Below are 12,391 nucleotides of genomic sequence, written 5' to 3' on the forward strand. Positions count from 1 at the left end.
ATATTCAACAGTCTATTAGATTTAATAAGTAAGAACTAGATACAAGACCACCTTACAGAAATCGAGCATTTATGTACATCAGCAATAACCATCTAAAAAAAGAAATGCCAGTTATAAATACAACATAAATTATAAATCATTTAGGGATCCCTTAACAGAGAGTATACTAGTATATGACTTCTTTGGAGTACTCTGCCAAAACTTTGTCTTCCCAGTATTCTTTACCTACCTTTTCTATTTTACTTTTCTCTATATCAATTAAAACCACATAACATACTACATATACACTTATTTAGTATATTTATTATCTATTTCCTTTAACTAGAATGTAATCTCCATGAAAGCAGAGATTGTTTTGTTTGCTTTTCACTGTTGTAACCACAACACCTAGAAGAGTATCTAGCACATAATAGGTATTTAACAAATATTTGTTCAACACAGATGGAGAAAATACTAACGCTCATAAGAGGAATGGCATGCTTTGAGTTATGTTTTAAAGGGATTGCTCTGAGGGCTGGGATGCAAGAGTAGAAGCAGAGAAATTTGTTGCAAACCTTTGCAGGACCCAAGTGGAAGAGATGGGGGCTCGCACTAGCATGTAAGAGTGGGAGGATGAGAACAGAGCATATTCTGTATAGATTTAGAAAGCAGCAACAATAGGATATTCTTGCAGATTTGAATCATTTGTGAGAGAAAGAGTAGTAAATGGCCTGACCACAGTGGTGATGCAGTTATCGTGAACTGAGGTGGGGAGGCATGGATAGAACAGTGTGGGGTGAAGGGAGACAGGAATCAGGAGTGCAGCATAAGTAATTCATATCAATTACTCATCAAGTAATAAAAGATAAAACAATTTTATATCTTTTAGGCTAGAAAAAAAATTCAAAGTGTGCAGGCTCTGTGTAGATGAGAACTCTCATGCACTAAAGGGGTATAGAGTTATAAAGCAATTCTGGAGATAATATTATATGACCTAGCAACTTGACTGCTGTGTGTATTTCCTAAATAAATTCTCACATAGGTACTTAAGTGTGTATATATTATGAAGTTCAATATGGGGCTATATGTGATTGTGTGTGTGTGTGGGGGGGGGTAGTTGGGTTCCATAACAAAGAGTGACAGCAAAATATTGGGAACACCATAGATTTCTATAAACAGAAGTAATAAATGAGCAATATGTATGAGTCTTAAATATATATGTGGATCTTTAAAGTATAGTGTTATGTAGTATAGACAAAGGATGAATAGTTAACAATATAATACACTTTAAAAAAATACATAAACTTCAGAGGGAAGGCAGGGGAGGGGGTAATAGATCAACCAAAGGACTTGTATGCATGCATATAAGCATAACCAGTAGACACAGACACTAGGGGGGTGAGGGCATGTGCTAGGGGTTGGGGTGGCAGGGAAGAGGTCAATGGGGGGGAAAAGAGACATATGTAATACTATATGTAATACTTTAAATAATAAAGAATTTTTAAAAATACATGAAAGTACCTCAACCCAATTATATGTATTAAACACATTAGAAATTAGAAATGGAATTTAAAAATAATTAATTTTTAAAAATTAATAAAAAGCCTTGTGTAATTTATTAATGTCCCATGTACTGAGAAGTATTATTAATCAATTAACTCAACTCTGCACCTAAGATTTTTAAAGTCTTATTTATTAACTAGAGGCCCAGTGCACAAAATTCATGTGCAACTGCCCTCCTCAGCCCAACCTGCACCCTCTCCAATCTGGGACCCCTTGAGGGACGTCTGACTGCCTGTTTAGTCCTGGTGGGATAGGGCCTAAATGGGCAGTCAGACATCCCTCTCATAATCCAGGACTGCTGGCTCCCAACCACTTGCCTGCTTGCCTGCCTGATTGCCCCTAACTGCTTCGGCCTGCCAGCCTGATCACCCCCTAACCACTTCCCTGCCTGTCTGATCAATACCTAACTGCTCCCCTGGTGGCCTGGTCACCCCTAACTGTCCTCCCCTATAGGCCTGGTCACCCCCAACTGCCCTCCCCTGCTGGCCCAGTCACCCCAAACTGCCCTCCCTTGCCAGCCTGGTCGCCCCTAATTGCCCTCCCCTGCAGGCCTGGTCCCCCCCAACTGCCCTCCCCTGCGGGCCTGGGTCCCCCCCCCAACTACCCTCCCCTGCAGGCCTGGTCCCCCTCCCCCAACAGCCCTCCCTTGCCAGCCTGGTCACCCCTAACTGCCCTCCCCTGCAGGCCTGGGTCCCCCCCAATTGCCCTCCCCTGCAGGCTTGGTCCCCCCAACTGCCCTCCCCTGCAGGCCTGGGTCTCCCCCCCAATTGCCCTCCCCTACTGGCCTGATAGCCCACAACTGCCCTCCCCTGCTGGCCATCTTGTGGTGGCCATCTTGTGTCCACATGGGGGCGGCCATCTTTGACCACATGGGCGGCCATCTTGTGTGTTGGAGTGATAGTCAATTTGCATATTACTCTTTTATTAGATAGGATATTATAAATTCCAACAAAAGGCAACTCCTAAAATAGTAAAAAAGTTTCAATCAATAAACTATTCAATCAGCAGGAATTATTAGTATTGTTAAGGCTCCACAAATACAAATATGCTTAAATGAATAATCCTTACTCTTAAGAAGCTTATAGTCTAGCTGGTGAATACAAGATTTCTTTTCTTTTCTTTTTTCTTAATCCTCACCGGAGGACATTTTCCCATTGATTTTTAGAAAGAGTGGAAGAGAGAGGGAAAGACAGAGAGAAATATCAATGTGAGAGAAACACATCTATTGGTTGCCTTCTGCATGAGCCCTGACCAGGGCCCAGGCCAGGGAGTAGCCTGCAACTGATGTACGAGGCTTTGACTGGAATCAAACCCATAATCCTTCAGGCTGCAGGCTGACACTCTATCCACTGAGCCAAATGGGTGAGGGCAAGACTCCTTTTCCAAGGCAGCAACTTGGATTTTCTTCTTTTAAAAAGTGGGAGATCGAAGGAAGAAACCAAGATGGTGGCACAGGTAAACACCTGAAATTGCTGACTCGCACAACCACTTCAAAACTACAACTAAAAGACAAAACTGACATCATCCAGGCTGAGTGGAAATTCTACAACTAAAAGGAAAGAGAAAAGCACACTGAGACTCAGAGGAGGTGCGGAAGTAAAGTGCAGAGGTACAAAGGTGCATGCACGGAAAGGGCTGGCAACTGAGGATGGGGTTGTATTTTTCAATTGAGAGGGAGACACAAGCTCCTGACTGCTCTGAACTCCAGTTCTGGGCGAGACTCTGGGGACCCAGACTCAGACAGGGAGAAACTGGATTATCTGGCATCGGGCGGAACTCGAGGGCGGCTTTCTCTCAGAGGTGCTTGTGGTGATTACTGTGGGACACTGAGACCCGGGGGTCTCTTAGGGCAGGGCTGAGAATCAGCCATTGCTGTCTGCTCTGCCCTGTGGATTCCCTGAGACCCCACCCCACCCAAGCTGTGCGCAGAGGATTTTGCATATGAATGGCTTGGCCCTTTGCAATCTAATATTACCTAACAAACTGCAACTGGGTCAGAGACTCAGAACATTCAAAAGAAGGCCCAAGGCCCCACAGCAGCTTTCATTGCTTCAGAGCTGGGCCTCATCTGGGCACCTCCAAACCCCAAACAAAGAAGAGGAATCTGAAGATCTCTCCATAGCTCCTGATGGGTGGCCTCAGGCAGAGGCTCAATTAGCACCTCCTTAGAGATCCAAGAGTCAGTGTACCCAAGGGTCAGAGTGGGACCATCCAGATTACAACTCCTCAGATCCATAAGGGACACACTCAGGGAGCAGACTCAGTGAGCACCAAAGTCCCACTGAAGCAAGTCTTGCCCCATAAGGGTGTCTCCAGCACAGAAGTTCTCCCATCGTAGACACAGCTGATTCTCACAGCCAATTGGCCTGGAGGTCAATTCCTCCCAGTGATACCAACAACAATCAAGGCTTAACTACAATAATACTGTGCACACAGCCCACAAAGGGGTGCACCAAGAGAGTCCACATCAGGTAACTGGGGAGGCTGAGCCACTGGGCCCTATAGGACACCTAGCACACAAAGCCACTCTATCAACTCAGGGAAGCAGCCAAAATGTGGAGACAAAGAAACAGGTCACAAATGACAGAAATGGAGGAAAGCAAACTACTGGATATAGAGTTCAAAACCACTAGAAAAGGCTGATAAATGTAGTGAGACCCTCAAAGATATGAAAAAGGACCAATTAAAATTAAGCATACACTGACTGAAACAAAGAATAATATACAGAGATTCAACAGCAGACTAGAGGATTGCAAGAATCAAGTCAAAGATTTGAAATACGAAGAAACAAAAAACACCCAACTGGAAAAGAAAAAAAAAAAAAAAAGAATCCAAAAATATGAAGATAGTGTAAGGAGCCTCTGGGACAACTTTAAGTGTACCAACATCCAAATTATGGGGGTGCCAGAAGAAGAGAGAGAGAGCAAAATATTGAAAACCTATTAGAAGAAATAATGACATGAAACTTCCCCCACCTGGTGAAAGAAACAGACTTACAAGTCCAGAAAGCGCAGAGAACCCCAAACAAAAGGAATCCAAAGAGGACCACACCAAGACACATCATAATTAAAATGCCAAGGGCAAAAGACAAAGAGAGAATATTAAAAGCAGCAAGAGAAAAACAGTTATTACCTACAAGGGAGTACCCATACGATTGTCAGCTGATTTCTCAACAGAAACGATGCAGGCTAGAAGGGAGTGGCAAGAAATATTCAAAGTGATGAACAGCAAGAACCTACAACCAAGATTACTCTACCCAGCAAAGCTATCATTCAGAATTGATGGTCAGATAAAGAGCTTCACAGATAAGAAAAAGCTAAAGGAGTTCATCACCGCCAAACCAGTATTATATGAAATGCTGAATAATTGTATATAAAAAGTTGCATACTGCTTAGTCCTGTAGTTGTGTCCTAAAAATACTTTTAAAAATAGTTGAATATCTACTTTATGCTACCACTCTACCAGGTATTTTATATGGATTACTCATAATCTTCAAGATAATAACACTTACTGGTTATTCTTTTTATAGTTGAGGAAACTGGAGGTCAGAGATATTAAGTACATTTTCAAAGCCATATTTCTGGTGAGGGTTGGGTCAAGATATGAAGTATGGCTGTTCTTAGCCTGAAACTTTTCATTGTCCACATGGTATTTCCTGAGGGAATATGCAGGAGGAATATGAAAGGGATGGGGAAATATGAATTCTAGGACAGATTACCCAGCAGACCCCTATTTAATAACTGAATGCATTTTTTTTTTTAGCACATGTATAACAGGTTAATGGTACATAGTGAAAATGTGGACTAGTGTGGAAAGTCAGTCTAAAAAGGATATGCTCACTATTATCTACCTTATCAGCAAATCTGAGGACAAAGGACATGTCAATCATTTCCTCTTTGAAATGTTCTCTGGGCTGTTGGAGGGAAGTAGGACTCCTTTGTGTGTTTTTGTTTTGTTTTGTTTTTTAAAATATATTTTATTGATTTTTACAGAGAGGAAGGGAGAGGGATAGAGAGTTAGAAACATCGATGAGAGAGAAACATCGATAAGCCAGCTGCCTCCTGCACACAACCAAGATACATGCCCTTGACCAGAATCTAATCTGGGACCCTTGAGTCTGAAGGCCGACGCTTTATCCACTGAGCCAAACCAGTTAGGGCAGTCTCCTTTGAAACTTCACCTTTTTTCATTAAGTTTTCTCAACACTCTTCTTAGGGCACTCATCACCTCCTTGTTCCTCAAGCTGTAGATTACAGGATTCAGCATTGGAGTCACCACAGCAAAGAAGAGGGTGGTCATTTTCTGTTCTGCTGAGGAGTCAACCTCAGGTCTCATGTATGTGAAGATGGCCGTTCCAAAGCACATGGACACCACAGTGAGGTGGGAAGCACAGGTCCCAAAGGCTTTGCTGCGTCCCTGAGCAGAGCGAATACGCAGAATGGCAGCCACTATATGACCATAGGAGAAGAGGACCAGGGCACAGGGAAGCATGATCACCAGAAATCCTGAGATGGCCACCATGACCATGTTGAAAGAGATGTCCACGCAGGCTAGCCGCAGCACAGCCAGGGTCTCACAGGCAAAATGGTTAATAATGTTGTGACACAGGGGAAGCCGAAAGGTGATGATTGTTTCCATCAGTGAATTCATGAAACCAGCCACCAAGCAGCCGGCAGCCAGCCCCAGGCACAGCCCTCCGTGCATGATGACTGTGTAGTGCAGCGGGTGGCACACCGCCACATAGCGGTCATAGGCCATGGCTCCCAGCAGGAAGAACTCAGACCCGCCCAATGCCAGGGACACATAGAGCTGGAGCACACAGCTTTGGAATGGGATGGTCTTCCAGGCTGACAGGAAGTGAACAAGCATCTGTGGGACAGTGCTGTTGGTGTAACAGATGTCCACAAATGACAGGACACTGAGGAAAAAGTACATGGGTGTATTTAGGCTGCTGTCCAGTCTGATGAGGAGGAGGATGAGAAAGTTCCCCAACATGGTCACCAGATACATGGCCAGGAAAAGGAAGAAGAGGGAGACCTGGGTTTCCCAGCAGCTGGACAGGCCCAGTAGAATGAACTCACTGACCCAAGTCTGATTTTCCCTGCCCATGAGCCTCTGAAGACAAAACCCAAGTTATAAATCAATAAATACCAGATACTTAAGGTGGCAGAGAGCCTGATAGGGCATGTAGACCTAATAGCCATCTAATACTGAGTGGTATGATTTCCCTAATTGTTTCCTTCAGGGTTTGGGACCGTAGTAAAACACATTAACATGACTCAGGTTCAAGGAGAAAACAAAATTTTTCTTTTCTCCTTTCTTAAGTCGGAAAGGTTTTATTAGAATACTTAGACATTTAAGTTAAAAAATTAACTGTAAAACACACTTCTCTTCCTCAGAGCCAATCCTTAACCCTGAAGTTTATTTACTTCTCCATTGGAAACCCGTTTTCACCTCTTTACTCTATCAAAATCCATATTAAATGGAACCTACCAGGCAGAAACAGACTTTATTTTTAATGACATTTTTACACCTGGATTCTCTATGATAATGAAACACTCAATTTTCACCTTTTGAAATAAGAAATGTGGAGTTATAAGTTAGAATGTGGCAAATATACAATAGACTTTTTAATTAGCAAAAAATTGTCAAAATTACATTTCAGAGACAGTGACATAAAGAATGAAGACCTGGGCCATTGGGCTTAGTTTTGAAAAATCTTCACCTGCTTGTCTTTTTATCTGGATGAGAGGCTAAGAGGACTGCCATACATACGCCATACATATGTTTCTTGAGAGGCATAACTGTCAAGAAACAAATCAAAGTCAGGGAGGCATTAACTACCTTCCCTAAGAAATAAGAAGAACACAAATACTTGCCATACATATTAGCCTATTAACTAAGAGGCAATGGAAAGCTGGCTGTGCATTCCCACTGATTCTATTTGTATGTATCCTGGACAGTGGTAGTTATGGATTGGAGACTATAATGTGATGGAAAATAATTAACTGGAACTAACCCAGTGCAATGACTGTTGATTAGCTCTTTCTTTTCCTTTTATCCTCATCTGAAATACTTGACTATCCTGTGTCTCCCCGCTCCTCTAACCCCCCACCCCCTGCCCAAGAAACTGTCTTCTCTCATCCTCGCTCTATACTCCCTCTATCATGATCTCATGACAAAATGCAATAGGCTAGTCTTCTCAATACCATCCTTAAACTTTCTAATCCTGCTGGCATATTGGTAGTTCAGAAAGCTCAAGCACTCTAATATTCTCTCTGGAACTCTAGTATTATCTCTAGTAATCCTGTTTGCACCTTATTCAAGTCACAAGTGATTTCCAAAACCTCATGGATTCAACAAAGTCCACTCTCAGTTTTCCACATGTCCTTCTAGTTAGTCTGACCTTTAGGTAGAGAAAGTGAAACCCAGAAAGTGAAATCCATACACAGCAGTGCTAAGGAGACATTATTTGCTTTCTGTAATCAGATAGTACCAAAGAATATGTTATGAGAATCAGACTTTGTGTTGAGGGTATTCATGACAGTAGGACTACTAACTGTGGATAAGGAAGCTGCCAGAGGTGCTTGAATTAGCCAGAAGAAAGGGGTCCATGGGCATCTGCATATGACAATCCTTCCTTTATTTATGAATAAATTAAGCTTGATAAACAATTCTCACTTCAAGAGATAACTTGTGTGGACACAAGGAGAGGCAGTAAAAATACAGAATGTTCTTTAATTCTTTAAAACTTACTCTAGAGCTTCAAAAGGTTAAGAAGTCACTTTGCAATATTTCTATCAAAGAAATAGGAAACCTACTTTTATGTCCCTAATGAAAAAGAAAACTTGAAATACAAAAGTATCACTGTTAAGGGTCTCAGGTATAAGAGAGAGAAAAGTGACTTCAAAGGGGAAACATTTGTGCCTAGGACTCATCAATGGAGTTTGACCACCTATGTATAATCTTTTATGAGCTAAACTAAGGAAGGAGAAAGGGGTAATCTCCAATTCTGCTACAATACTGAAACAATTTATGTAAAGGAATTTCACCAGCAAAAGGCAAAAAGAAAAATAATAGTGCAGGAGGTAATTGATGATTCATGATTATTTAATGTATTCTCAGGTACCAAATAAGATTTTGTTGAAAAAACTGACTAATGTAAATCTCTTGGAGTTTTGAGTCTTTCACTTCTTAAAAACTAATAATAATTAGTTAAGGGTTTGACAAAGAGAATGTAATCCCTGATCTTTGGTCAGCAATTTTCCTTAAAAGCCCACAAAGGTATTGGTTAAAAGTAGAAATACCCATGGTTTGCCTATCATTGTTTCTGTATCATCTTCATGCTTTGTAAAGTGCCTCTCCCTAGGAGTGAGTGGACTCTTTTGCCAATGAACTTTAATTTCCCAATTCAACTCTCATTACCTAGTTTCTTCTTCTGGGTAAAGGAAACATAATTTCCAGTCTGTCCTAATTCATTAGAGGCAGGAAAGTTAGGAGGATAATAAAATAAGGCTGTAACACCAATAGTAAAATGAATGACTAAGTTAAGAAATAAAATAAAATGTTTAAAACATTTTTTGAAAATTTGATATTAAATGGAAGTTAAAACAGATTTTTCAGAAGTAAGGTGGAGGTGTTTTAATTGGCAATGATAGCATTCCTGTACCCCCTTTTTTCTCCTAGAATTGTGATTCAAGCTAGTTAATCACAAGTGATCTTTAAAGAAAAAAAATTCATCTGGGAACCTTGAGATTTCCCCAAAAGGTTAATTGGCAAAGCTGTTCTCCCCACTCCATCCCAAGTCCCTTATGCATATCTATACTGCTTGACCATCATCATTTCAGAATGAGCTGGTCAGCACAAACCTGTCCTCTGGGTCCAGATTGCCAGTGGGCAGGTGCTAAGGGGCGCAGTGCAGTGCAGTGGACATGACCTGTGTAGCTAAGCCCAGTGATTCCTATGAATGCTGTCCAAAACCTGTGCTAGGTGCTTCATTTTTCAGAGGTATCCAAAAGAACTTTCTCCTCAGTTTGGCTCCTCAAAATGGAACATATCTCTCCAGTAACCCAATTCAATACAATTATCACATGAGACTAGGAAGGAGCTGTGTGTTAAGGAAAGCCTGGTTTCCTGACTCATGGCCCAAGAACCCACTCTCTGAGCATGACTCTCTTACCTTCAGGACAGGCCAGCAATGCCCTAGGAAGGGTGGGGCTGAGCAGGATGTGGGATTTGGAAGAAGTAACTTTCTTTTCCCTCAGGGATAAAATCTCTGCAGGTCAATTATGCTGTGCTTGTTAGACTTCTGTTACTTCTTCTCTAGCTGGTGATTCCCTCACCTTAAACCCTCACCTGCTTTTAAGAGAAGTTAGCTTTTCCTGACCCAGAAACAAAGCCCCAGTTTCCCTGGAGACATTCTCCTAGGTCTTTATTGAACTGTCACTTGGATGGAGGAAGTTATAACTTGCCCATGACTTTCTGTCCATGTTCTCATGATTGGCATTATTTGACCCCAAAACCCCAATTATTCATAGATCTCGTATGAGACTGTCAAACAGTACTTTCTGTACCATGATTCTGAAGTCATACATGAGCTTTCTCCAATTTTGGCTCACTGTTAGCAGGTCCCTTTTAACTGGGCCTTGTCAAATTATTTGACTGCTTTTGTATCTAAATATCAGTCCTTATATTCTGCAAATACAGAAATTTACTATCCACTTTAAGCATCTCAAATTATATATCCATTCTAAAATATATTCAGGTTGTTTCTAGTTTGTAGCTATTGCAAACAATACTTGCTATGAACATTCTCTCTCTCTCTCTCTCTCTCTCTCTCTCTCTCTCTCTCTCTCTCTCTCTCTCTCTCAACTTTTGTCCCATATATGTATTCATTTCTGTTTCCCAGTAGTAGCACTGACCCATCACAGATTATGTGCATGTCCAGTTTTAGCTAATATTGTCAGTTTTTAAAAAAAGTTGTACCGCCGAAACCGGTTTGGCTCAGTGGATAGAGCGTTGGCCTGTGGACTGAAAGGTCCCAGGTTCGATTCCGGTCAAGGGCATGTACCTTGGTTGCAGGCACATCCCCAGTAGTGGGTGTGCAAGAGGCAGCTGGTGAGGCAGCTGGTCGATGTTTCTCTCTCATCGATGTTTCTAACTCTCTATCCCTCTCTCTTCCTCACTGTAATAAATCAATAAAAAATATATTTTTAAAAAAAGTTGTACCAATTATACTCGCACCAACTATGTATAAAGATTTATTTGCTCTAAGCTTTCTATAACATTGGATTGTAAATCCTTTTGATTTTAGCCATTCCAATGGGTATATATAATGGTATCCCATTGTTACTATATTTTATATTTCTCTGATGATTAATGAAGTTGTGCATATTTTAAAATATTTATTTCTCATTTGGATATTCAATTTCTGAGGTATTCAATCTTTTGCCCATTCTTCTATTTGGTTATCTCTCTTTTTCTGACTAATTTTAGTTATTTTAATATTTTGAGTATAGAGCATTTGTCATTTATATGTATCACACCAAAAAAAGTGGCTTAACTTTTCATTCTCTTAATGGTGTCTCTAATGGAGAGATGTTTTTAATTTTAATGTAATTCTACTTATCAATTGTTTCCCATATACTTATTGCTCTTTTGTGCATTGAAAAATCTTTGCCTACCCTAAATCGTAAGTTATTATTCATGTTATCTTCTAGGAGCTTTAATGTTTTCTTTTCCATATTTAGATCAACAATATATCTGGAATGTATTGTTGTGCATAACATGAGAAAGGAACCCACATTCACTTTTTTTTTTATGTGACTATCCAACTTTCTTGAGAGACCATGCTGTCCTCACTATTCTTCTGTGTTGCCATAAATCAAATTTCAATTTATATCTGTAGGTTTGCTTTGAAATTCTTATTTCTGACCCACTGGTCTATTTATCTATTGTTATAAAATACTGCATTGTCTTAATTGCTATAATAAATCTTGTTTCATAGTGTAAATCATCCAACTTGTTTCTACATTCTCAAATTGTTTTGGTTATTCCTGGCCATATGAGTTTGTAACCTGATTCTAAAATTAGCACAAACATTTCCAGGAAAGAAAAACTTCCTATTTTAATTGGGATTTTTATCTAAGAAATCAGTTTTCAGAAAAGTCATATTTCTGTGCTTTTGAGTATCTCAATCCTTAAAAATATATATTCTCCAATTTATTTAATATCTGTTCATTTTTTTCTATGTGCAAATATTATATATCTCTCATTAGATTTGTTCCTAGGCATGGTGTTTTTCACATGTTGTTTTAAATAATATCTTTTAAATTATATAAAATATAATTGGCTTGCCCTAACTGGTTTGGCTCAGTGGATAGAGCGTTGGCCTGCAGATTGAAGGGTCCCAGGTTCGATTCCAGTCAAGGGCATGTACCTTGGTTGCGGGCACATTCCCAGTGGGGGTTGTGCAGGAGGCAGCTGATCGATGTTTCTCTCTCATCGATGTTTCTAACTCTCTGTCCCTCTCCTTTCCTCTCTGTAAATAACCAATAAAATATATTAAAAAAATATATATATATATAATTGGCTTTTATATATTAAACTAGTGGCCTGTGCACGAATTCATGCATGGGTCGGGTCCGGCTGGCCTCCCCCAATCGGGGCCAATTGGGCAGGCGAGCCGAGGGGAAGGGACGTAGGCGGTTGGCTGGCCAGACCTGCCCGCTGGTCAAACTCCCAGTCGAACTCCTGGTCAAGGGGACAATTTGCATATTCATCTTCTATTATATAGGATATGTATACATGAAATGACTTTTATGGATGACTGGTGTCATTTCTTCCTTAT

General features: G+C 40.6%; 1 protein-coding gene across 1 annotated transcript; it reads right to left on the bottom strand.

Annotated features, from left to right (window-relative positions):
* Window positions 1-5,718: 5,718 nt before the first annotated feature.
* LOC103297299 (olfactory receptor-like protein OLF3) lies at window positions 5,719-6,651 on the bottom strand. Its single transcript, XM_028128891.2, has one exon. The coding sequence runs from the start codon at window positions 6,649-6,651 to the stop codon at window positions 5,719-5,721; it is 933 nt and encodes a 310-aa protein (XP_027984692.2).
* Window positions 6,652-12,391: the final 5,740 nt, after the last annotated feature.

The sequence above is a fragment of the Eptesicus fuscus genome, chromosome 14 (assembly GCF_027574615.1).
Source record: "Eptesicus fuscus isolate TK198812 chromosome 14, DD_ASM_mEF_20220401, whole genome shotgun sequence".
Lineage (NCBI taxonomy): Eukaryota > Metazoa > Chordata > Mammalia > Chiroptera > Vespertilionidae > Eptesicus > Eptesicus fuscus.